This window comes from Plodia interpunctella, chromosome 2 (assembly GCF_027563975.2).
Source record: "Plodia interpunctella isolate USDA-ARS_2022_Savannah chromosome 2, ilPloInte3.2, whole genome shotgun sequence".
NCBI classification, from domain to species: Eukaryota; Metazoa; Arthropoda; class Insecta; order Lepidoptera; family Pyralidae; genus Plodia; species Plodia interpunctella.
The window spans coordinates 8,631,064-8,658,794 of record NC_071295.1 but is presented as its reverse complement, the minus strand read 5'-3'; the positions used below and the strand labels follow the sequence as shown (position 1 = coordinate 8,658,794).

General features: G+C 35.0%; 1 protein-coding gene and 3 non-coding genes across 5 annotated transcripts in view; 3 read left to right on the top strand and 1 right to left on the bottom strand.

The window, feature by feature from the left end:
• Positions 1-9,206: 9,206 nt before the first annotated feature.
• TRNAP-UGG (transfer RNA proline (anticodon UGG)) lies at positions 9,207-9,278 on the bottom strand. Its single transcript has one exon. It is a non-coding gene; the product is annotated as a tRNA-Pro (tRNA).
• A 127-nt stretch (positions 9,279-9,405) lies between these two features.
• Positions 9,406-9,477, top strand: TRNAP-UGG (transfer RNA proline (anticodon UGG)). The gene has a single exon. It is a non-coding gene; the product is annotated as a tRNA-Pro (tRNA).
• Positions 9,478-14,271: 4,794 nt separating this feature from the next.
• TRNAP-UGG (transfer RNA proline (anticodon UGG)) lies at positions 14,272-14,343 on the top strand. Its single transcript has one exon. It is a non-coding gene; the product is annotated as a tRNA-Pro (tRNA).
• An 11,422-nt stretch (positions 14,344-25,765) lies between these two features.
• Positions 25,766-27,731, top strand: part of dve (defective proventriculus) — a 71,140-nt gene continuing 69,174 nt past the window's right edge. Inside the window, exon 1 of one of the 2 annotated variants that reach the window (XM_053759103.2) lies at positions 25,766-26,159. In XM_053759103.2, the coding sequence (XP_053615078.1) occupies positions 26,070-26,159 (90 nt within the window). In that variant the 5' untranslated portion in view covers positions 25,766-26,069. The remainder of the gene's footprint in view (positions 26,160-27,731) is intronic. The other variant, XM_053759094.2, reaches the window with a different exon arrangement.

Below are 27,731 nucleotides of genomic sequence, written 5' to 3'. Positions count from 1 at the left end.
ATGCGCTTACAGATGTCGCTAGTAGTCGTAAACAGAAACATGGCATTTTCCATCCAAGTAGGGCGCGTTCCAATTGCTCCGTCGCACTTTGTTGTTTTCAATAGGGTTGGAAACTTTTATATCGGATTCGGTTACGGCTACGGATAGATTTTTATTAGATCGGATATCCGATAGTTTCGGTTAGGTTTACGGAGCACCTTAATATCCCTAATTAAGTAACTGTAATTCCCGGGTGATTACTTATCACAATGGCGAAACGAAACGACATATGTTAGAGTCCGGACCCGTGCTTCACCAAAGTTCTTCATATGATATACGTATGATTTACGTACCTATATTATGTATATTTACTGAAATCATTACAGTTTACATCAGTAGTGTCGTCTATTGAAATTTAGTTAAAAAATATAGATCTTGTAGTAACTTCCAGTAGTTAGGTTAAAAGATGGGAATCACTCAACATTTCGTCTCTTTTCCCAACCACAGATTATACAATGCTGGAAGCAGTACCCCAACTAAACAGAATATTTACTTATATAATATTAGGTCCTTACATATGAAATTGGCGTTTGGTATAGGAGGAACAAAAAGTCTAATATTTTTTTCATATAATATATTTATTTAATCAAAGTAAGAACCATTATTATCTATCTAGTTCATTGATCCCTTTACTAAAAAAACCATTCGGACGGAAATCAATAAAATCTTTGAAGGCGGTTTAGATTGCCCTATCGGAGTTGAATTTTTTCCTCTAGAAGAATTTATCCAAATTTCGAAAAAAAATGGTAATCTGTTGGAGCAAGGTCCGGGGAGTGCGGTGGATGTCATAGACATTCTGGTAGCCGTCTGTTGTGCAGTGTGTGGTCTAGCGTTGTCGTGAAGCAGCAGTGGCGTGGAACGATTTACCAGCCTCGGTTGTTTAGCAGCTAGCTTTCTATCATAGTTTGCAATTGCTGTCAATAGACGTCTGCCGTAATCGTCTAGCCAGATTCGAGAAAACTGTAATGAACGACACCGGCACTAGTCCACCAAACGCTTACAAGTAACTTTTTTTGGGTCAATTTTCGCTTGGGGCTGGATTTGGCTGGCTGGCCAGGGTCCAGCTATTGTGATGAGCGTTTCCGATTATCGTAGAGAATCCACTTTTCATCACAGGTAATGATTTGTTTTAAAAACCCTTCATTATTGTGCCGGTTAAGTAATGCAGTCGACACGCGTTTGCCGGTTTGCTTCACTCAATTCGTGAGGTACCCTTAATTTACCTTTTAAGTTTCTTAATCTTCCCAATTTGCTTCAAGTGGATTAAAATTGTTTTATCACTAACGCCGAAGCCTGAAGCTAAGTCGGACGTGGTTTGCGATGGATCCGCTTCCAATAGCCTTCAATTCTTCATTATCAACTAGGGTCTTCGGCCGTCCACAGGGCTTGTTCTTCAGGTAGAAATTTCCAGAACGAAAACGTTGGAACCAAAAACGCACTGTGTTTTCTTTTGCGACCGCCATACACATCATTAAACCTTCGAGCCGTTTCTGCAGCACTGGTGACACGGTAGAACTCGTACTCGTAAATAACGCGATATTTCAAGTTTTCCATTTTGTAAACTGAGTGACGCAAAAGAAAAATCAGTAGAAAAAAAACAAATGAATGACGGTTAACGAAACACAAATACATGTGTAAATAGCTGTATAAATTTGAATTTGCCATTCCTAACCAAAGAGGAGAAATTTGTGATTATAGTGGCCAGTACAACAAACCACCAATTTCATATGTGAGGACCTAATATTAATATTTTACCGTAACATATACACATGTATGATTGTAGGTACAGATATGCAACTTTTCAATCTATCTGCTTTGAAATCAGGGAGTTAATCAAAATAATTCAGATACAAGTGGACTAACAAATGTCCAGAGTTGACCGTCCGACATCGAGAGCGCCCTCTACGGTTTGTGGCCAGCGCTAATCAAATTAAGCCTGGGATACTGAAGATAACTAGTGTGGAAGAGGCTTTTTTGCCTTTTGCATCACTATTTTGTGCATTAAATCCGTCTGGAATTGTATTTACGCGGCTTATTGATCTATCCTTACTACAGAAATTTGAATTTTTGATATTTTTGTTTGTAATGAATTATGGTTTTACCCAAGCGAAGCCGGGACGCACGCTAGTTCTTTACAGTATACAACTTAATTTCGTTACAGATTTAAGTAAAGTCCCTTATGTACCTACTTATTTAATTATATTTTTCCTAATTTTTCTATTAATTGACATATAAAGCCATGCAGGAAACGGCGTAAAATTAAAATATTATATAATTGTTGAAATCATGAGGAAACATTTTACTCTTTAAAAAATCTTTACCTAATAAACTTTAGAGCGCTTTTGTAATAATAATTCTAGTGGTTAGCCAATAATAAATTCACTCATCATGTCATCCCTTACGTATCCGTCAACGGTGAATCTGTAAATAGGATCGTACTAGATGGCTCGCGATATCAGATGAAGGTTCTTTATATTAAGGATCGGCGACGAGCGTGTGACACCCCCGTTGCTGCAAGTCGTCCATAGACTGCGGTGACCACTTCCTACCTAATGTATGTTTACTTGCATAATGGTATAACCATAGAAAAACACATAAAACGTATAGAAAAACCAGCCAACTTTGCAGTAGTAATGTAAATGACTGTCTCTACTTCCATAGCAAGTTAGCCCTGTGGGATATTCGAGCGATTTCATTTGCGCTGGGATATGAACGAGTGTACAAACAAATGAGGGCCGCCCGGCCGGTTCGAGTTCACGAGGACTGTCAACAAAAATTATATCAAACATAGATACATTTACATACCCAATTACTATGCACGAATTAATATTAATATTGCTATCTTTTGCCCACTTGTTCGTCCACGTGTATTTTCCGCGAGAACCGTATTTTTCCGGGATTAAAGATTTTTTGTATTTACAATATTACTTGGGATTATTTACTATGTATGTGTTACTAATAGACGCACGTATCTGAGGATAAGAGATGCCGCAGTATTTTCACAAAACTATTTACAGACATGAAAACGCTAGGAATAAAGCTAAATATACCAGCCATAATTAACTAAGTACTTTATCCATATAAACATTTTACACAGTTCTAAATAAATACTGGGCATTTCTTTACTAATAACAAATTGAGAAACTGCCCACGCAATCGACCCAGTATATTATTAGCACCTTCAATAATCAAACATTTATTTTTCCGAGTGTTATCTGAGAGGAAGAAGGAATAATAATAGAGTAAATTAATTATTCCACCCCGAGGGAGGCGGGCAAGTAAGACGGGCCTTAAATTCTCTAAACCCAGCTAAAATGAAACTCTGAGAAAAAGGGGTTTTCTGTTTTAATGCCCATCACAGAATTGCTAGGAGACAATAATGTGGGATTCGTTGCTTGATATAAATTCCGAATAAAAATACTCTTCTCCGCTTCGCTACGCTACTTAGTGGTGGGATTCGATTGGTTTTTATCGATTGCATAATTAAAAATGTATACATTAATAGATAGTAATTATGAAAATAGTATTCATCTACTCACTGGTTTTTGGCTGTAAACAAGTTGAGACATTTATTATATACTTATAAAAGAGTTACCTATAGTCGGACCCAAAATTCAAGAAGTGCTTACTGTACTACTTAGTACTATTACTGTGAAGTAATTGCCTTTAGATTTCTATGAATATCGACGTGGAAAACATTATTTAACTTACTTTTCAACCAAAAGCGATTACTCCTACCGCGAAAGAGTAGCGAATATAAATATAAGGCTGGATGAACGAACAAACAAGCGAACGATCGATCGATACCGAATAAGTCGATTCTCACAATACCTACTTGGACGATATTATCGATGTCCTTTGTTTCGCTTCGCTTTGTCTAAAGCCACCGCACAATCTACTTAGACTTACATATAAATGCGTCGATTTATGTATACTGTACTAGGTTTGTTCGTATTATTAATAGGTTCATGAAAGGGAAATATTTAATTTTACATCATAATATTAAATTTGATTGCCTAAGACCTTCTTCATAGACAAAATTGAGACAAGCGTATATTTTGATGGAAATGTCGCCAGCCTACTGTGAAGTTTACCGCACGACGATGTCGATTTAACATCAATTTTTTATACAAATGCCATCTTGATGGCATTGAAGTTGCGCTGGTTTGGATCCCAGGTCACGCTGGTATTTTGGGAAACGAAACATTAGACAGCCTTGCAAAACAGGCAATCCATTTGGGCTCAGATAAAGATAATATCTGCCTCCCTCGAGATCTTAAGCAAACAGCTCAAACAACATTATACGTGCATTGGAGTTCCTTCTGGTTAAATAATGCACAAAAAGCGAAACATTTTTCAAAGATTCAACCTGACACTCCTCTTAAACCCTGGTTCAATAACTCCGCACAGGTCATGCATGCACCCCGGTATTCCAAGCTAAAATAGGAATTAAAGACACCTCAATATGCAATTTCTATTAAGAAATTGCATATTTACAGGTCTTGGGACATAAGGGGGAAGCAAGTCGTATAGAGATAGAGAAAATTTTGAGCATTCAAAAAATATGTGATCAGGTGTACCCTCGTCTAGGCCGCATTCACATAGAGAGAAAATTATAAGTAGATTGTCAAAATTTATACAAAATAATAATATCTACTTATAATTTTTATTTACTCTCTCCTATGTATGTATGTATGTATGTACATACATATGTATGTATGTATGTTATTATAACATACATATATACATTTCATATATCATTATAACAAATATTCCGAGTCAATCTCAACCTTGACGTTGGCAAAGGAGCCATGAAATAAAAAAGAAATATATATTTTTTATTTAAACTAAAATAATAGACATTTATAATTTTGTTTCAATTTTAGGTCAATTTAGTTGTTATATTTAGTTGTTATATCGTATATTTTTCATGATAAATAAAGAATATAATGAGGCATCATCGATTTGATGTCACACAAGAACATATATAACGTTTTGAACTTTCATATAACACCATTCTTCGCTATACTAAAGTCCTACATATTCATATTATTCACGGAATATTAGGTACGTAGTTACCTCACCTTGCCCGTTAAACATCAAAAGGTCAATTTTGTAACAATTCAAAAGTGTTAAAATGAGACAGTTTTAAGCTGATGATGACGAGGAAGTCCTGGATTTTTTCAGAAGATTTATTATTTAACGTCATATTATGCTCTTGTGTGACGTCAAATCGATGATGCCTACATTTTATTATTGCATTGTAAGTTCAATTCCGCAAACCACTCAAAGCAATCACATTTTAATCCGAGAAACGGAAAAATTCGATTCACCATAACATTGTTGACACAGCTAAGTAGCGCCTCGCTTCATTTGCATTCGCTTAATCCCTGTTATGAATAAAGAAAAATTTCTCGCGACGTTTTTAAGAGGGCCTAAGCGGCCCGGTCTAATGAAGAAGCGGTGGTGGGATTAGAGCGAGCGCCCGGCCGCGTACTTTCGCGACATTACACTTTTAATTTGAACGAATCTTATTATTTTCTTTTGTTGATTTAAGCCCCTGAGTCGAGAGAGACGTGACCTGCAGTGGAAAAATGCGATTGCCATCTAAAGCCAACCGTTTAAATGAACGAGATTGGGGCTTAAAAAGTATAATGGACGGAGGGGGGTGGGCGGCTATCTGGGGGACGCAAGATGGCCGATTTGCGATTGAGATGAGACGCCCGCCCTCGCCGCCGCCCAAGATCAACCAATATAATTATGTCCAACGTTAACGTAAGAATCATCTATCTATACCAAAATCACATTTAAAAAATCCCTGTTTGTACTCATCAAAGCGGCGCGTAGAATCTTCAACGAGATATTATTTAGTCGTAATTACGTGAGGATTCCATGAAATATTCGTGATAAGAAGATATAAATTATTGATGCTTTTATATAAGTATAGAACTGAATGTAAGATTAGTTTAATAAATGAATCGAATAAAATCTGAAAAAAAAATCAATAATTATTTTTTGTAAAATCGATGGTCGAAATGAGGATAGATTCAATTTTCTTCAACTTCTGTAAATAAATTTACATTATACATGATTTTTTTACTAATTAATAATTTTAAAATATGTATTTATTTAGTTTGAATATTTATGACAAACTAATAAATGAATAGTTTACACAAATATTCAAGCTACATAAATATTGGGAGGCACGAACCATATAATCAATTCTCTCTACGAAGCTACGATGTCTTTGTAGCAAATGCTACGAAAGTGCTCTACGAGAGTTACGAGTCACGCAGGGACTTGCACCGTCAAATTTGACGTTGACTTTAATCGGCGCGCCGCTGACGTTTAGACAAAAAGGCGTACTTTGCGTTTTGTTAACGTTAATGTTAACGTCAAAGTTGATGGTGCACCCTTACTATATGAAAGTTTAACACGTTTACGATAGAACGGCGAACTGCAACGTAGGATTTGTCTTACACTTACGTATTCATAGTAAGAGTCCGAGTCTTACGCCCGCACCACTCTTCATCTACCAAGAGAAGCTTTACTTCAATACGAGCGAAAACATCTTTACTCGCACTTTCTTCATTTGAAAACCTTTTTTATTACCTAAGAAATAGAGTAGATTTTGGATTGGTTTTGGAAGTTTGTTTAAGATAATGTAGTGGGAGAGTGGTTAAAGGCTAGAATGGCCGAGATCGCCTCTCGGCTGACAAACCCTGATCCGGTCACGTAATGAAAAATGACAAAACTGTACGATGTCTTTGGTCGGTTTCTAAGGGAATCCAGCGAATGAGAATACTTCAGGTGTAGGTAAGTAGGGAGAGGAAAATTTCTTTTGGTTGTCAGTTAACTTTTTTGCAGGAAAAATAAGTACACAAAGTAAAATTAATACAAGAAACTTATAAACTGTACAACGGCGAATTTATCGCATGTATCTCTTACAGTCAACAGAGTGTCTGATTTAGGTTTGTGGACCACTAAAAAATTGGTTAATTTTGACAAAAAAATATATCCGCGGGAACCCACAGAGTGGTCCTACTTTGAGGCGGAATCACACGCCACCGAATCTCAAACTATTGGAGACAAAACAAAACGCAATAAACCCTTCCTTTGAACATCATGAATACGGAAAAGTTAGAAGTATCAGGGGGGCGCGACCGCAACGCCGTCCGCGGACCTAAAAAATACACCGTAAACGAGTGGAAGGGCCTGTGGCGTAGCTACGTAGTCATGGGCCTTTAAGCAAACCAGAACTTGGGAACCCAACCTAACCTTTCATATTTTTATTTTATGTTTTTTTCGTGCAATGGGGCGATCAACGATCAAGCGATACCTACCAACGAGGACCTGATGGTAAGTAATGACCGCTGCTTAGGAACAACTACAATGCCTTCAAATATGTAGGAATATTTATTTTACGTGCCTTCATGCAAAGATCAGGAGCTCCAATCAAGCTGTTTAAGTTTTAATAAAACGACACGTATGCGACCTAAAAAGGTCTTGGTCTTGACCCCTCAGTTAGAAGGCCCCGGAGTACGACACCGTCTTCTCCTTAGACGCCACTGGGAAGGGGCCACCTCTTCAGCCACGAAATTTCAGCCATACTCCCAAACCTATAATCCTTAATAATCACCTTTACAAAGCAAAGATTAAAACGTTCCAGCCCCTCTCTCGCTTTTATATGCGAGACGGCGAAAAGTAAGATTAAGTCATTATTTTTCTTAAGCTTCTCATCGTTTTTTCTCCACTCTAGTGGAAGTTATTTTTTTGCTTGGACTTTTGATGCGGACGATCAAAGACTTGTGTTCAAATTTACATAACATTCTTAAATAAATTGCGGGGTGGTAGGGGAGGCCAATTTAACACGGCTTGGTGTGTTCCAAACTTATTAATGCCGATTCCAGGATTGATGCTTAATGTACTATTAATTTATTCTTGATCAGTCGAGTGCCAGTGCATAATTCATGAATAACATTTGGTTACATGATAATCAAGTGATGCGGCTAATCAAGTGACACATTATGGTTTGTTGTAATTTACTAGACAAAATAAATATACATCGATAAAATATACATTTTAACTTCAAGATATCATACAGCGTATGTTTTAAAATCATTACATAGTATAAAATAAAGTCTTCCTGTCGCTATGTAGTTATGATCTTAGATCTTTAAAACTACGCAACGAATTTTAATGCTGTATTTTTTAAATAGAGTATTCAAGAGGAAGGTTTATATGTATATAACATGCATAATATTTCACAAGTGCGGGTTACTAATAAATAATAAAAATATTCTAAACATCCTTATATAATAAAAGCCTTATGAAAACCTTGACATAAATGAAGACTTGGAATTCTTTATCTAAAGCGTGTTTAAACAGAATTTTCATAAAAACAAGTGCAATTATCAACATTAACTATATATGCTTGACTTTCTATCAATAAAAAATATATGATGATAACATTACAATATGTACATTTTCAGATTATCTGATGTTTTCGTTTTTGTGAAAATAAACCTTAAATATTTTTACGCTAACAAGGCCTTCACGGCACCGAATGAAAACCGGGAATATAATAGAGCGAGATAAGATCTTTCGTATATCACTCTACAATGCAAAAAATAACACACAACATGTAAATCCACAGTCATAATATATGTGACTTAAACCCAAGTTGGTATTTATTTATATCTAAGCTCCACGTTGTTTGGGTTGTCTAGTGGCTGTTTGATTGTCTTAGGCGCAGGTACTAAGCTCAAGTGAAATATGTCGCTACTTACTGTTCTAACCCAAGTTTACTCACTGGGCTTAAGTTTTACAACTTAGACATGTGGGACATACAGGTGGGTCGGAGTTTACAACTCTTGGAAGATTAAAATATGTATAGATTAATCGTGTTTTGAATGCTGTCTAAACAAAAACTTAATACTTAATTTATTTACTTGGATATATTCCCAAGGAGAGTTGGCGTCGAACAGACAGCCGGTTGTATACACATTACAGGCGAATCTTCAAAATTGTAAGGTCATTATATGACCTGGGCTTCATGGCGTCAAAACCTCGTACGTAAACGGAATCATGTGGTTATGAGACAGACATACTTGATCGCATATATTGTTTAGACTAGGCTAATTACGTGTGTAGCCATTATAAAAGCAGGGCCCGTCCGGGATTTGAACCCGGGACCTCTCGCACCCAAAGCGAGAATCATACCCCTAGACCAACGAGCCGCTTGGATGTATTCCACAAGAAAGAGTTGTAAGAAAAAAATTAGAAAATAACACTTGTTCAAACATGCTGCGGTTTAATTTATTAATACGGCTCATGAAAACAATGGATTAATGATAATTTGTAAGCGGCTTGTTGGTCTAGGGGTATGATTCTCGCTTTGGGTGCGAGAGGTCCCGGGTTCAAATCCCGAACGGGCCCTTCTTTTGTTCAGAATGTACATATTATTACGTAGAGATAGAAAAAAAAATTGCACGAGGTAAGTGCGCTATACTTTTGATATCCTAGACGACTACGCCTCGTGAGTGAAAAGGACGTGATGATGAACATGTATGTAGCTAAGTGTAACACTATTGTTTTATTTGGAAATAATTATTATATAATACATTTATAAATAAATATTAATGGTGGTAACACCATTAATATTTATATATGTCATATTAATGTCCAATAGGCTCATAATTAGTAATAATTATGAGCCTATTGGACATTTACATATTCTCGCACATATCGCTATGAAGCTTGTCTGTAAATTTATGGAAAATTTAAAAAACAGTTTTTTGAAAACAACTAGATAAAAACAAAAATGGTCCTAACTAATTAAATTTAAGAGTGGGTTGCAATGGTCAATTTTAACGTTAATTTTAACGTCGGTGTCGCGCAGGTTAAAGTCAATGTCAAAGTTGACTGATGCAACTCACCTTAAGAGTCACTAAACCAAATCTTGGAGACTGTTTTAGTGAGCTTCCTTGTGTTAGGGTTGAATAAATAGCTTATTAAGTTTTCTAGTCGATCTAACAAAATAACTGTTTTGTCTATTGTTACTAGCATTACAGAACTGACTGTTCTAATGAAGTACTTACGATTCAAAAAAAATAATAATCAAGAAATTACAAAAGAGTAAATTAACGCATTGCCAAATGAACTTGTCGCGGGGAAGTCCCGATGAAAGTGAAAGCTTACGAAGCCTTTGAAAGAAGTCATCTTTGATTGATGGCCACCCCAGATTTATTATGTTAATTCGCCGCCATTTTGGTAAGCACCTTACTTATGATGAGGTTGAAGTTCCAAAGGACGTAACATTTTTACAAGATCATTAGAGCCGAGGAACTTTTTAATAACGTGGATTCATTAATTTTATGATATAACTTTCTGATGATTGTGTTGTTTATCATTATAAAAGCAATTGCTTTTATTATTATTGATAATAATCAACAGATGCGTCAACGAAAATGGACGATGGGCAAAATTCCGTTGCTTTTCAAATACTTGACATAATCTACCAGCTCTGGCACATAGGGCAGGAGGTCACGCTTCAGTGTGACAATGGCGTCTGTTGGGCAACTGGACAATGGCTAGACTGTGAATACATGTCCGATACCGGAGCTTTGTCCAGTCGATTGCCAACTGGAAGTGGCGCGCGCGCTACTGTCTTTGTTAGTTGTATTGAAACTTGTTTGCTGCGACAAAGTTTTATCTTCGGCACAAGATTGTGGCATAATTATATCTGATTAATTAACCGGTAAATGTAGAAGAATTAAAAAAGTATGTGTGTGCTTCGGAAATCACGTTATGTCGTTGATTCAGGCCATATTTGCGGTCGTTAAGCTTTGGGTTCTCGGAGGCCTCATATTCATCCATAAGGAATGCATAAGCCCCGAATGTAGTCATTAAAATAGCTATGACGATGAATGTTTTTGAATAGAACCTAGATAAATCATTAGGATTTGATTTTTTTACTTACTACACACCCAACGCACAAATTAAGAATGCAAGACACAAGATAGACAATATCATGTGTTTTCCATGTTTAGTTTGTTCTTTTTATATTAGTAGCCAGTATTTCATTTAAATTCAGACTTTGCCATTCCAATAAAACCTGTGGGAGCTTTCTGCTGTGTCTATTTTTGCATCATTGAAAATTGCAAGGTTCATTACGCCGAAGACTGCGTTCAAAAAGTCGATAAATAACATTATTAGTTGAACATTAAATCAGCCACTGGCGGCTGATTCAATCAACCACATCCCCCTGCTACCTCAATTACGTACTACCTTTTCAAATCATTTTAACCCTTGCTAAGATAAGTTTATTTTGAGCCGGTTGAGTGCCGTTGTCATTCATTTAAGTGCTTCTTTTGTGACGGCATTCGCTTCGCGTCTGCCAATTAACTCGGCTGGAAGTACAAAAATTAAGTTAAATACTGCGACTTTCGCTTGTTTACTTATTGGAAATCGTTGGTAACTTCGTAAATTAAAACTCAGCAACGTCTAATGTGAACCGGGCGTGGCGTCGCGACGGTTTTATTTTTGTCTAGCAACATCGATCCCTGAGCACTTAGATATAAAATAAATTCACATTTAAGAACTTAATGTCTTTGAGAATTATGGGGTAGTGAACTCCAGTAAATGCTTTTAGGTCTAAAGGGAAACCTGTTTATGAAAGTTGACAGTAATATCTGGCTTTTTATTAGTGCTTATAGGAAAAGCTTATGACGCAATGTATATTTTAGTATAATAATATATTTTAATGTTGAAGCGTTAAACAGAAACCTAAATATAGGTAATGAAGTTCTCTGATAACTACAAGAAATCATTTATTGTAAAAATTGTACATGTTGTAATGTTATTTCACCTGATGTCGATGAATTTTGTTTGTATTTCTGCATTTTATTTATTTTTAGCATGTCATCTACTCATTGCCAATTCCCCCCCCCCACCCCACTATATGTTATATTTGAACCATTGCACTTGTTCAAATATTACATTGTTATTAGACTAGTACTCATTCCATTTAATTTCTTTATTGAAACCTTTGTTCCTAAAGTTTGTCAAAGCGGCTCGTTGGTCTAGGGGTACGATTCTCGCTTTGGGTGCGAGGGGTCACGGGTTCAAATCACGGACGGGCCCTGCTTTTATAATTATCTCATATATAATTAGCTGAATATTTATATATTGTCTTCCCAAGAGCTGAGCCGAATTGATATTGAAAGGTTTAGGTACCTTTATTTATAATAATAATAATATATAATGGTTTTATTCCCGATATCTATTACATAATTTTTAATCAATTCAAAAACGTTATTACTTATTGACCATTGCTTTTTAAATTCAAAAGCACTAAGAATTTTCGCTAAATTAATTCTTAATCGCCAAAGAAATGGTAGAAAATTGTGTTTTAAATTTTCCCATTCGGTCGCTCATTTATGTAGTTTTAATTCCGCCATTCCTTAGCTCAGGGGATCTTATTTCATTAGCCGGCCGCGGGCGCCAGCCATTTAGCTCGCAAGTTGTGGAGCCATAGTGCACAGGACATAGTCGATAAGAGGTAGCGATTTATACCGGCTAGTCACCTTAAGTAGTATTTTTTTTTTTCAATTTGGGATGATGTTATGTGACTACAAAATTTACAGTGCGATGTCTATTCTAAATTAAGTAGGTACAGTATGTGTGTATGTCTGTTGTAAGGAGCCTATCCTCAAAGTAATGCTTAGAGCAGAAAAATGAAGATAATTCTTTTATAATGAGATTCTCCGTTCCCCTCAGATCGCACTCTAACGTCACTTGAAACGACAAATCAAAACTGGAAATAAATCGAAATTTATGATACAAAATGTAACCAACTAAACAGTACTTAGTAGTAATGTTTTCAATTTGTATCATATTATGTAGTAGTGCGGAATAGTAAATATATTTTCTTTTTGCAATAAGATCTCTCCGCTCCTCTCAGATCGCAACCTACTGTCACTTGTGCTGTAAATACGAAGGAATTGTACAGCTCATGGTAGATACTTGATCTGTTTATGTTTAAGTTGCTCTTCGTTTTGGTCGTTATAATTAAAAGCGACTGAACAGAGTAGGACAAATTAATAAGACGGCGAACCTGACGAAACAACGTATTTCTTATTGAGAGAATTTGTGCTAATTAAACTGGATTTTAATTCGCAAGTTTTAAATCAAAAGACTCGTTTATATTTTGTTATCAGTTTAATTAATAATTCTACTGTTTTGATTATCTTTTCGCGTGTTTTCTTTTCTAATAAATTTCAAAGAACCTATATCAAAAGTCTGTGGAAAAAAAACGATATTTTGCGCGATGTCGTTAGTATAGTGTAGTCTATGTACAATCGAAGGCAGATAAATCTGAACCACAGCTTTAAAATGGAAGTGACTGTGCACTGTAGTTGAGTTCTATTTGCCCTCGACTGTATATGGTATACAAAAAACTGAAGTTAATTCACAACGAGCGAAGAAAAAAACAGTAATACATAACATAATTAAATATAAATATTTCATCGCCAAAAATACAATAATAACGGAGGCTTAGAAGACCATTGTGTCCCTTGCTCTCTGATTGATGCCACTTTTAATTTATTTTTTTAAAGTCAACAATCCATAAATCTGTACGCAAAAATACTACATTTTGGAATTGAAAACTTGTAAAAGGGAAGGCAGATGTCGTATCAAGACCTTAAAAGCAAAGCACATTCAAAAATAAAATTCATGACGATATTGTAACTAGAAGGCTTCTCAACGTCTGATGCGGCGGGAGGCGCCCCCAAATTTACGATTGTAAATAGGGCATCCTGTCTGTTTACTTATGACCGAGTAATTCGGTGAATCCGTATAATTACCAGCATTAAGATGATTCCACTTCCCTCACAAAACGAAGAATGGAACTTAAGTAATGTTAAAACATTCAAATGTCCGCCGCGAAGCTCTAACTTGAGGTTATAAATTTCGGGACGATACTGCAGATTAAAATTTACGAATAGATTGCTACTAAAAGCCGAAAAGGCTCGTTCGGGATTTGAACCCGGGAGCTCCAGCACTCAAAGCGACTCCGACGAGCCGAACGTTTCATAAAATAATAATGAGCAACGCAATAGTATTTAAACAAGAACTTAAATAATATTTAAACAAGTGTTTTCGTATTTAGTATTACGCAAGGATCAAAGAGATTCATATAAAATATTTTTTTGATAAGAATGTCCAAGCGGCTCGTTGGTCTAGGGGTATGATTCTCGCTTTGGGTGCGAGAGGTCCCGGGTTCAAATCCCGGACGGGCCCTGCTTTTATAAAGAGTACATAACTAATTAGCCTATTGAAAATATTCTAACAAGGTGAATGTACTACATTCACCTTGTGTAAGAGACACAACAATTCCTAGTTATTTTTATATAAACAAATAAAAGAAAACACATAATTCGAGTTTAATAAGCTTTGTAAAACAACATTATCCTTTAAGCTAAAATATGTATTGTCTCTCTATCGCACTTTATAATATTTGACATTGACAGAAGTATGTTTTATCTTTTTTATAAATAACAGGGTAAATAGTATTAGATGTTTCTTGAAGTACTTATCTAAGTAAATATAAAGACCGTCAAAAATGTCGCCTTTTTTGAGAGGAAATGAAGCGACATCTGAAGGAAAACGCCGGCTAATGATTTGCTAACGATGATATTTATATTTTAATGCACCCGCAGATTATTTTCTTTGATGGCCCCGTTTGCAGATCAATCGCTAACGGGATTCCTGCAAATGTACGCTTTTGCCTCGGCTATTTGAAAAAAAAAAGAAAGACAGCAAAGGAAGTGGAACAGATTTCAAACGTGTTCATAAATCTAATTTGCTTACAAATAAATACGAGAAGATTTTTAATTTTTGCAACAATAATTTATTTTTCTTAACTTTCTCATTCAAAACTCAAACTCAGTGCAAAGTTACGCTCAGTTTTCCTAATAAAAGTATGAAATATGTAAATCAAAATCATATGATACAATATGTAACCAGACTTAAGAGTACGGAAGCTAAATGCTTTCCATTCGTGTTATAACGGCTTGATCATTGAAAAATTCCCGAGTATGAAAATAGTCGCGTGTTTCACATCTGTCTTGCGAAGGCCCACGCTTCGCTTGAGTATAGAGGCTTAGGGTATGGTCCCTTATCAAGCGGGTTTGCCGAATACTCAAATGCTTATACAATTAATGTTTGTTATTGTAATTAGATAATGTATATTTGAGCGGAAATAAGGCTATTGGATATAAATATTCTCATACAATTAAACGAAGTGTTATAGGATGAACGACAGGAACACTAAAAACGAAACACTACTAAGGCATAAATTTTCATGAAACAGTGGAGCAATCTCATTATGCCTTTACAACACACATGTAATATTTTGACAAAGCCAACTGAAATAATAATAAAATAGGTATATAAGGCTGCGTCTTTTGCCTCTATGTATAATAAAGTTAAATAAATAAAAACGGTAAACAAATTAGAAAACAGTAGGACAAACCAACCCAACCACAACATGTCATAATTTAAAATCACAAGGACCGCGCGCTGTAAGCTTTTTAGGTAATCATCCGGGCAAAACCCGAGTCTCGATTAAAACTCAAAAATTTCAAAAATGGGTGGTCCTATCGAGACTTGTGAAGAGCGATCAGATCAGAAGGGCGTCAAAAGATGCGCCTCCGTTAGCCTGATAAGATGGTGTAACAAGCCAGCGAGGGACAGATAGAAAAAATTTGGAAAAAAAACAAAAAAGTGTGAATTTAATAAAATTTGTATGAAGAATTTCTATGTTACAGGTGAAAATGCAGCAAAAGTGCAACGGAATGCAACGAAACTTCACAGGGAGCCGGGAGACAGGTAAGTGAACAGAACTACAATCAAAGCCGATCAAGGGATAGCGAGAAAAAATTAGAGAGAATTATTTATGTGCTTGCGCCTAAGTATGGCGTTCACGGAAGCTAAATGAATTTTTTAAAGCAACAAAACTGCACTGGAATCACTTATTATATTGAAGGATACACGAGATGCACTAAAGGGAAAATTCACTGCGATATACGGGAACAAATAGACATACAACGACAGCGTGCCTGAGGGGCTTAAAATGGTTGAGTTACGCCAGCAGTCTTTGACATTAATTTTAACTTGCGCACAACCACATCAACGCAAAGTCGCGATTTTATCCAATCGGAGGCGTGAAAGTTAAAATTATCGTCAAATTTGACTGGTAGATTACAAATTGCGTTTTATTCTTTTTTTATTATAATCCTAAATCGTTCTTATCTTGGTGTACAAATGTACTTATTCACATTTTGTCGACAGTTTCCAACTGACATTGGCGCCCCGCCCTACTCGCGAGTTCTATACGTGAACAAGCCCGAGGCAAATTACTAGCGAGCGCCATCTGCGCCCGCTCGCTGCAAAATAATAAAGTTTCGTTTAACCGTCATTCGTATGGGAGATACAACGAATGAGGCGCAATAAACTGTATTAGGAGAAACGTATTGCTAATAGAATTTTACCAGAAATATAAATGTACAGGTGGTATTTTATTAAGATCGCCGTAAAGGCTGTGTTTTTCCGCTTTTGCGCAGTATGAGATGTTGAATTCATATACTTTATTAAATTGTGACTGAGATTTGCAAAGAAATATATAATAATGTGATACATTAATAATTATATTTAAGTATATTTTACTAGCTTAACATACAAAATTATATTTGAATAGTTGTCCAGTTGGATTATCAAATGAAATTTTAGGAAAATTAATATATTAAAGAAAGCCTCTAAGCGGCTCGTTGGTTAGGGGTATGATTCTCGCTTTGGGTGCGAGAGGTCCCGGGTTCAAATCCTGGACGTGCCCTGCTTTTATAAAAGGACACACGACAAATTAGCCACGAGTGATCGTGATCATAGTATCTTATCAATACTTTTATCATCTAAGTGGTTGAGTATCGAAGCTCAGGGTATGATTTCTAGTATAGAAAAGGAAGCATAGGTATGGATTTTAATCAAAGATCGGATCGCAAACTTAATCCAAAATTATATAAAAAAAATCGTTGTTCGAGAACGTTTTAATTCCACGAATACTTAAACCTTAAGTCAGGTTAAACTTTGAAAGTGAACCACATTCGCATATTTGTTTAAGGGTCGGCACCGGTCAACAATAACAGAACTACGAAGCTGGACAAATAGCAAGTCATAATCGGGATAGAGTTATATATGGCTAGACATAACCACCCTATATATAAGTTAAAAAATTAAATAAAAACAAATGTATGTAGCAATGTAATATGAATTTTGAGACAAGATAACTATTTTTCATATATATTTAATGAAATTTGTTCATTATATTATCTACTGAACAGAAAATATACACTTAAAAATATTTTTTATCTGGAGTCTAATAAAATAGGCATTGTCTGAACCTAAAATGCGTTTTGTTCTTAATCATTAAAAATCACAAGATCTGCTAAATTACTTTTTGATATTAACATCGTTATAACCATATTCTGTTTATATTATGTTTCGATTACTTGTCATACAACAATGTAGAATTTTGTGCAGTCAACGGGAGGTCTTAGTAATAGTCACCAAAACCTGTCTAAACCGCAACGACTTAATCGTTAAAATAAATGTACACTTGTAAAACAAAACCTCAAAGTAATCATATTTTTATGATATTTGCAATTAAGCGTATTTTTGCAGAATTTTGACGCCGCCGTGTCTAAAGATTTATTAACCTTCGTTTACCTGTGGGCAGGTATTCACGCGGCTCAAATTTCCCGGAATCCAGCGATGATCCTGCGCATTCGGCCGTATCTATAGCTAGGCCATTGCTTATGAGTCGATTGTGAATTGAACCTTATATCTTTTATCAATTATGTTTAAGAGTAACGTGTGTTAAGATAAGGGAAAACGTAAGCTGGAAGAAATACATTTTCATATTGAAGAATCTTTATATCTAGCAGTTAAATTTTTTTATTTATTATTTTAACAAATATAATATGAGTATTGGTATTAATTTACGGGTAAAAGGAGTTCAGTTTATAAGGTTCAAAATTGTTTAGCCGACGCTATAATTAGTTGTGACTTTTAGGTTGTGGATGTAGAAATAGTTGTCTCGATAAGATTGATAGAGTGGGGTATGGAAAGCAGATAATCTGGGAGATAAAAAATCGGTGACTTGTCAAATTCGTCGCATTCTCGGCCTGACTTCAGTTGTGCCGTTTCGGACTATCGATTCGATGAGGTTGGGATCGGATCTTCCGAGATAATATTGGTGGGACATTGTTAGTTACTGCTGACACAAACTTCTACTTTGTTTAAATAAAAAAAAAAAACGTACTTACGTCGCGTATACCTTATGTATACGGGAAATATATTCAAAATATTTTATTTTTTTTATATTCAATACTTACTAGGCAAACAGGTGTAGAAGACGAAACTATTATTTACTATAGATCAATATTTGTTATTTTATCAACCAAATTGTACTAGACGAATTATGGTGAAAGGTACATAGTTATAATAAATCTTGAAAGGGCACAGTGCCCGAAGCCAACAAACCAGTAATAGCTAGTAAAGTCTTTTAAAAAAGAGAAAAGAGACATAACATCTATGTATCTAAACAATCATTTGGAATTTTGTTGATGATAAATAAAACTTATACATTAAACTTACACAAGTAAAACATTTACTAACCATGATAAAAAGTTTATTTTAATTGTATTGCTGTAATATCATAAAAATATATGGCAATATTGTATACACAATAAGACTTGTAAGATAAAACTAACTCCTATAGAAATTAACTCTGTTGAGTTGCCTTCTGTCCAGTAGCCGGCAACCATAACAATTGTTTGTGTTTTGTGTCTCGATTCTTCGACATCGAGGAATACCTACATTACAAAATGCTTATGTAGAAGTTATTTTATAGAATCTTAAGAACGTCGAATTAAGCAATTTATCTGAGTAGTTCATGATTACTAGCGGCCCGCCGCGGCTTCGTTCGGTAAAACATGATAAAATAAACACCTAAACCTTCCTCAGGAATCACACTATCTATTGCTAAAACCGCATGAAAATCCGTGCAGTAAGTAGTAGTGTGTTTATCGTGAACAGATAGACAGACGCGGCAGAGGTCTTTGTTTAATGTAATGTGGTGCCAAGTATACTTACAAATCCACTATAATGTTAAATATTACTAGATCCCGTCCTACGACAACAAAAGCGAAATGGTCGCAGGTAGACAGAAAGTCGAGCGATTGACATTTCATTAATTATAATCCGAGATCTGTCTATTTTTTCATTCTAAGCTGATCTTAAGATTCGCAGCGGGTTGTTTTGAATGACTTGATGCATTTTGAACCATATTTTTGAAATGTTAAAGTAGATTTTCGCTCGTCAAAAATAGAGAAATCCGTTTGTTTTTTGTGTGACATAAGGATTATTGATGATTATGCGATTACTTGGCGTTAAATGTTGTGCATGGCCCGGTTTGGATATGGTAGTTTTGAAGAGGCTACCGACATGGATATTCAATTGTGTGAATAGGGAATATTACTGCAATGTTGTCACGCCAGAGGGCAGCACTAACACTACCTAGATGTAAATTTAAAGCGTAGGTTATTTGACTTTGGCAACACTACCATAGATTTTGAGTTCGTTTATTTCACTACCAATAGGATGTGGACTGATGTCTGGGCATCACATCAAATCAAGGGAAGAGAGAGTTAACAAACAATGACATACTTCCAAAGCATGACCAATGGTATTGACATGTAGGTACCTACACGTGTACCACGCCAGTATGCTGGAAATTTTTACATCATCCAAATAAAATATAACTACTTATACCTATATTGATAGCAATAAAATGTTACGTCGTAAAATGAAAGCTCGGATAAATTATTCACTGTAATTCAGAAATTTCCGAAAAAATGTCAAGTGACAAAGTTTCCGAAAATTTTCGAAGGAACAACAAGCGATTTCTCACTCGTGTGACCCAGAGAACCTGCAAATATTTTCTCAATGAAGAGAACACTTACTAATTCTTTGTTCATTTTATTTTCCGATTCCGACATAGACTATCACGAAACAGACGAAACAGCGATCCCATACAAGCAAACTAGCTGGCGACTGCTAGTAAAACAATTGCAGCAAAACAACCGTTTATCTCAAACAATTAATCGCCATTCTACTATAAAAACATAGTAATCTAAACAGTACTTCTCGAGGGGGGTTCCTCCCACCTCCCACGGCCCACCGCCCATCTTATTGTCTCAGATATACGCACGCTTATGAACTATTAAGTATTTATAAGTGCCACTAGATCTAACGTGTGGTTCCGCCCTAGAATACGACCACTCTGTGTCCTTCTGTGGATGTCGTGGGACACAGTCTTAATGTGGATAAGTTGGCAATAGCATTCCCAAAGAGGGTTGACGTCAGGCGGGCGGCCGGTTGTAAAATCGTAGCCAAATCTTATAAATTTATGACAATTTTTGTACGCTAACCAAGGGCTTTGGGGCGTCACAAATCCGAAAGAAAGCGGAGCACGCGAAGATAAGAGAGAGAAATGCACCCTTATGAACTGTTAAGTATTTATAAGTGCCACTTGATCTAGCGAATATACTTGGCGTTTTGTAACATTATTGAGTGGATTTATTGATTTTACAATTTAAAAAGAATACAATATAGGTTACTTATTTTAGACTGTCTGTAAGTACATAAAGGAATTAGCGTTGTAAGTGCCTACCTGATGTATTAAACTTGTTAGCGTAAGCAGTTTTCTAATCCTGATTGTAATCCTACCACTACCTACAAATGCGAAAGTTTTTGAGGATGTACGTACCTATGTGTGTATGTATGTTTGTTACTCTTTCACGGAAAATCAACGGATGGATTGTTATGAAATATGGTACACTAGATTATAGATTAAGTAGATTATAGGATAAGTTTAGGTACTTTAAATCCCCAAATTCTCAGGGGAACGAAGCTCCGTGGTGCAGCTAGAGGTACTGTAAGTAAATATTTGTATACGTAAAAGTAATTCACAATTACGACCTAGTTTTTAAATAATAGAAAATAAATGAGGACGTTGTGGCCAATTAACTGGCAACACTCGATATTATCAATCAATTTTGACCATTCCATTTAGTATTGCCATGACAAGGAATATAGTCCGTCAAAAAATCCGTCTTCTACTCTTTATACTACACAGATTCTCTCTATATCGCTGCAATTGAATACGTAATATTAATTTGCAGGTAGAAAATAGTAAGCGAGGTGTGATGGTAGTGTGACGTCACAAACTGGTTATCAGTGACGAACGCCGGATGAGCGTATCCCGTCTCGGCTAGATAACACTCACTCGTGGGCGAATCGACCGGTGGGCGTGGCCGAACCCCGCCCCGCGCTAGACAGAGACACACTAATCTGATCCGAGGATAAACCAGGCAGGCGCTGAACAAGCCGTCTCATTGGATATGTGGGGATTAGGCTGTATAGTATGTTTTCAGGAGACGCTGTGAAAGTGTATTATGTAATAACGTTGAGGTATGGTGTGAACTGAAGCTATTCTCGTCATATTGGATATGTTGGGATTAGGTTATATAGTCTGTTTTCAGGGGACACTGAATATATGTAATAACGTTGTTATATATGTATCTTTTAGCTAAAAGACTGAAGTTTATTCTTGAATTTTTGGATGTAGGGGTTAGGCTATGGCTATGTGTATTTCTATGTGTATGTCTATTTTCAGGAGACGCTGTAAATTGGTTACGTAATCAACTTGAGTATAACAATGTATTTTAGCTGAAAGACAAAATGAAAAAACTCCCATTTACAATGTTCAAGGAATTGAGGACGTTTTTTAGCATTTTGTACTTTATACGTTAACGTTCAATTTCGAAAATGTTACCAATAGAAGACGGAAAATACATAGGTACATTGAATAGATGATACGTGAATATTAAAGTGTGTTTATTAAACGAATATTAAAGTGAAATATGAAAGTGTGTTCGAAATAGAGCATTATTAAGACTTTTTGTGTAGCGCTGGAAGTGTGGATAACAACATACGCTATTTAGAAATATATTCTTGCAAATTAACGTTATATCATGTCACGTTATTTGAATCCTGAATTCTAAATCACAGCACAGAATAGTTGACAGATGTCTTTAATTCATATCGAGACGAGCAAATAGTGGTATCTCGGGATTAGCGTTATCATCGTGTCACGAGATAGCTGTGTTTTAGGGTCACCATGATTTCCTTGAAAATTTGACATAATTTTAGTGAAGTATAGTTGTTTTTTCTGGCGAATCCTAATATGTAAACGCTCTTAACAATATTTTTTGTTGAAAATAAATCAAATATTACTTCAAACTTAAACATATTTAATTCATAGATACCTATCTATAAATTAAATAGACTGTTTAGGTATGTATTATTTATACATAATAAGATTTGTAAGAAAAAACAAACTTGAAATAAACTAGTTTGTATTTTGTTAAAAATATCTTTTCATAGACATTATGAAGTGGAGATTCACCAAATAATCCCTTCTAATACTAATTAGTTAAAGTTTGGTTCGTTTTCTTCTCAAAATATGGTCACCCTACATTCGTCATTATACTGGAACAACTGTGATATGAGGTTTAAGTTATTTGAGCAACGCGTCTATCTGCGTAATACTTATTTGTCTAGATTAAATAAGCTACTTACGTTACTGGAGTAAGTAGCCGCATTGTTAGAGTCTCTTGGTCATTTGTCAGTCAACGACTATTACAAAAATTCCATTCTCGTTTATTCACGAAATAGTCAAAAACTTATTTATGTAGGTAAAGTATATTTTGTCTATTCTGTCAAAGTTTAATATGTGAAGTGAGATAGAGTCCGAAAATATAACGTTATTTTAACTAAATTTATTTTAACTTCAAGGTTTTAACTTTTTATTGGTAGGTAAGTGTAGGTATAACATCTTTGTAGTGTGTATTACATTTCACACGATTTCATAATTTGATCTTTAGGTTACAACTTCTAAAAATACAGAAAGTGGGTATCAATCATGTCAGTATTTTAATTTATAAAAAACGTGACCATTACATAGAAAATTGCCAATTTATATTTTTCTAAAATATATTCCGAAATTGTAAGATTTGTTCTTAAATAATTATTCACGTGTCAACCCATTCCATTTGCTGGAAACAGTGAAGATATTTGACCTCAGCGAGATCAAAAATTATTCTTGTAAATCTTTGACGTAAAATACAAAAGATGACAATACGATTTTCACGTTTAAGTTTAATTCTAAGCTTTGTTTGACCAACCTATAAACATAGTTAAAAACGTTTACTAACTGCATTGCATTATGCAATTTCGAACTATAGTGCAATAGTTTTATGATTCAAAACTGCATAGCGTTTGTAAAATCTAAACTTGTACCCGCTAAAAAGATAAAACACTGTGTTCAGGTGCTAAACAAGGACAGTTATTATGTTCAAATTTGTGTGTATTCCCAAATTAGCATGGTTACATATATTTTTGCGTAAGATTCGATTCATTGGCAGGAATTGACGAGAACAATATCGATTAATGTAGGTAGGTGCTTCTTTCATTACAAAACTCAATATCATTTGATATTGAATTTTACAAGAATCGCCTTTAAAGTTTTGAGAAGTATTAAAAAAAGTCAAATAAAAATAATAATAATGGTTCGTGGTTGAAGATTCCTCCTTCAATATTGAGTTGCGTGATAGGTAGGTATGGCATAATATAACAAATATATAAATTGTTTTTATTCATTGTGATTTTTATTATTTCCACAGATTTTGAATTAAGATTTTGATAGGGATCTATACCTACTATAGATAACGTCATAGATATTTTCAATTCCGAAATTAATAAGCGAAACATTGAACTGAATCTAGTTGCTGTATGTCTAGTTTGAAACAAGATAGGACAAAGTACACTATGTTGGAATTATACCCATGCTACTAGCAGGTATATGAATCATAATGAATTGTTTACTAAAAACCCATGTTCTATTGCGATGTCCAAATTAGAGCGTTTAAATGTAAAGATAAATTGACACCTCTGTCTAACAACGGCGCCAAAATAAATTAGGTACGAGATACCATAGACATTCAAGATGATTTTTTTAATAAAATCTATTTCATGTGTTTTGCACCACGCCCGTATACCATTAGAGGTTTTGGGTTTTGTCACTATTTGTTACGTTCCTTGTTTCGACATGTAATTTAAATTTCCGCAGCCTTTAGTGTCTTTGGTTCTGTTCCGGATGTGTCTGAGTCGTTTCGTCGGATCGTTTCTGAGTCTGTGACTATATCACCAACGATAGTTACTTATTTTTAAAGATACTATTTAACATTTGTTTTTTAGGTTATTTTAGCACGGAGTACTATTTTGTTTTTGATGTTTAATAATCAATAAAAAACTAGATTTTCTAGAATCTAGAATAGAAACAAAAATAAAAAAAATTAAGTCTGCATGTTATCATTTAGGAAATGCATGCACTTACGCGCAGCTTATAATTATTTTTAATTGGCAATTAGTTGCTTTTGTAGTATTAAAACATTGAGCGAAGAATATATCAAATCAATGATAGGGTTTAGAGTGTTTTACTGAATATTTTCGAACATTATTCTAGTATTCGTCAAAACTGTCTATAGAGTGTAATTTATTCTAGTTGAATATATATTTTCAAGAAAAATTTTGCTTGCATAATTGCATATCAAATCTAATTACGGCATTAGTATGTGCGAAGAATCAACAGAGTTTTAAAAATACCAAAAAAAATTGCACTGAAAAAAAAAATCGCCCTTAATTTGCCAGCTAACGCTTTGCGTAGTCCCGGGCAATATTTCAGAGATCCTCGCGATCTCCCGGAAGCTCCAGAAATTAAGAAAAATTAACTTTTCCCGGAGGTAATATCAGCCACGTACAAAATTATGTGGAGCCGCGACATTTTTTCTTACATCCTGTAGAAGCCACTGTGATTTATTTAATGAATAAAAATATAGCACCGACGCCATCTTACACGCAATCAGCTATCTAGATGGCTTTTTAAATTGCATAATTGAGGTCATATCGATATTTTAATTAAGTAACTTAAAACATTGGCACAGACTTCTCTACTTTGTGTTAGAAATTAGTTATAGTACTTTATTATTCTAAAGTTACCATTTTTTCAACTTAATTTACATTAAGTTTAAAATATGATACCTATCTGTTGTTATTTGTATCAACTTTTGATATACACAATGCCGCCCGTGAATGTCGGTGGGCGTCTATATTAAATACATCTAAACTCAAATCCAACGCTAAAAATAAATAAAGTTACCTAATTAAAGATGTTACATTATTTTGTGTTGTCTTTTATTTCACATTTGAACGCCTTGCTAGATAGTCTTGATGTTAAATGAGCTAACACAATTAAGTGTATATTAAGGAAACCTATGTAACGAATTTAAAACTGAAAAGCATTAAGTAAACAATAATATCTGTGGTTTTTATAAACTAAGTTAAGACATTTCTATTCCAATCGAGTGTATTAGGATTTTCCTAGGCGTATCTTATGCAAATGAGAGCATTGACGCAAGCAGCCGAGCGATAAACAAGAAAGCACTTCTGTTTCAGTCTAATCTCGCAGTCGGCGCAAATTAGTCGAATGTAGCGATCAGTGAATTACAAGTGTAAATAATCTGAACGCCCAACCGCCAGCGTGGGCTGGGCTTAGGACGAAAAAAAGAAACTCGTTAAAATAGCGGCTTAAAAAGAAAAGCGCTGAAACGGGAAGGCTCCGCGGTATCGGTTTTTCGCGTGCGGGCGGTTCGCTGGGCGGGGCCGGGTAGTAGCGCGCCGGCAGTCGGCCCGAACGGACGTGCGTCGGCTCATTGACGGTCTTGGCCGCACCGTGCACATGTTGAGTGATATTTCGGCATGTCGATGTCGTCGTGAATTGTAACAAGATGGACTTTCAAAGTGCAATGGAGACGTTCGCCGAGGCGTGGGCAGCAGCCAACACGGTCAAGTCGGAGGCGCCGAGCGACCTATCACAGGTTTGTATTTTGTTTTCCTAATATTTATGCGAAAAAATAACCGTTTTCCATAATTCGGATGATTAATGTAATTTTCGTACTTGAAATAAAAGAGGGAATATGTCTCGATACGAAGGTTTTACGCGTTTTATATTTAATTAAATGTTTAAATGTAACATTTTAACCAACAATTAAATATGCAAGAAAAGTATTTTTACCCATTTTCCAACATTTATTTAAAACTTGTTACATAATAAAAAATGTTTCAAAAAGTTTTTGCACACATATCTCAATAATTATTAAAGTTATGAAATTAGAATACGTAGACACTTCGGTACTTCATTAATGCATTGAGACAATAAGTACCTCAAGTTCATCACGATAATAAAATTAATTTGCATTGGAAATAATGAGGCATAGCGTGTTATTATAACAAACAATACCCTACCGATATATTCGCACTAAATATTTTGCGAGAAATACGGTCCGGTATTTAAAAATATTTTTGTTTTGTGTCAACTTCTAAACGGGTAAACTAACAATTTAGATAAAGAAACAAGATAATCGAGTTAGTACAAATTTGACATAATGAACTCGGTCAACCAGTAATTTGTGTAGATTATCCGTGATAGTTGAAAATATTAACAAATTTCATAAACAAATTACAAATGAGTGTTTGGGTAAGTAACTTAATTACGTGTATATTAGTTTAACTTATCTATCTCTAAATTTATAAAAAGGTAGATTTTAAAGTATAAAACAGTTGGCTTGTTAGGCTTTTATGCTTTAAGCATAATCTTATTTTTTATCTATCGACTGTTTTTTATTAAGAGCATTTTCAGCAATATACATTGAAACGTAACAATAGTAATGTATAACATATAACGTGTTGATAGCCGCTGTTATGTTACAATATATATTTTTTCGAATATGAAAAAAATAGGATTTGGAAAAAGGAGAGATGTGGAATTTAAATAAAATGATAATTTAAATAAGATATAATTTCGCTCGCGACTTTGCCCGTATGATTTTCCCGGGTTTATATTTATGATAAATTTGGGGTTTGTTGAGTAGATAAAACAAGATGGAGTTAACGCGTGAAGATGTAATACTCATTTTTACAATTACAATGATTACTTGAGATGATTCGTTGTGACTGGTCGTCCAACCATAGGTATGATTGCCTCATTGATAATTGATAATTTTTAAGCCTCAGCATAACAAAGGTTGGTCACGTATGTGATTTTCTCACGTTTTTAATCCGAATTATGTGGATTATCTCTTTTTGAAAGCAATTAATACTGGATATTTGATGAGATATTTCATACCTATAATATGTTAATTACTTAATGATGTTTCGATAATGAAGGTACGCATACCCATAAGGCAGGAACGCTTGGATATTGCATAATATATTTTAAAGTTCTTACTTTAAAATATGAAATATCGAAGTCAGATATTATTATTATGAAAGATCATCAATCTTATCTAATTATGGTACCTAGAATGACTAAAATATAACTCATTCTTAGTCTCATTTAAGTGTTTCCCCGGTTTCTTTATCGGCCGTTGTGTATCTTCGCCCTGGGTTGG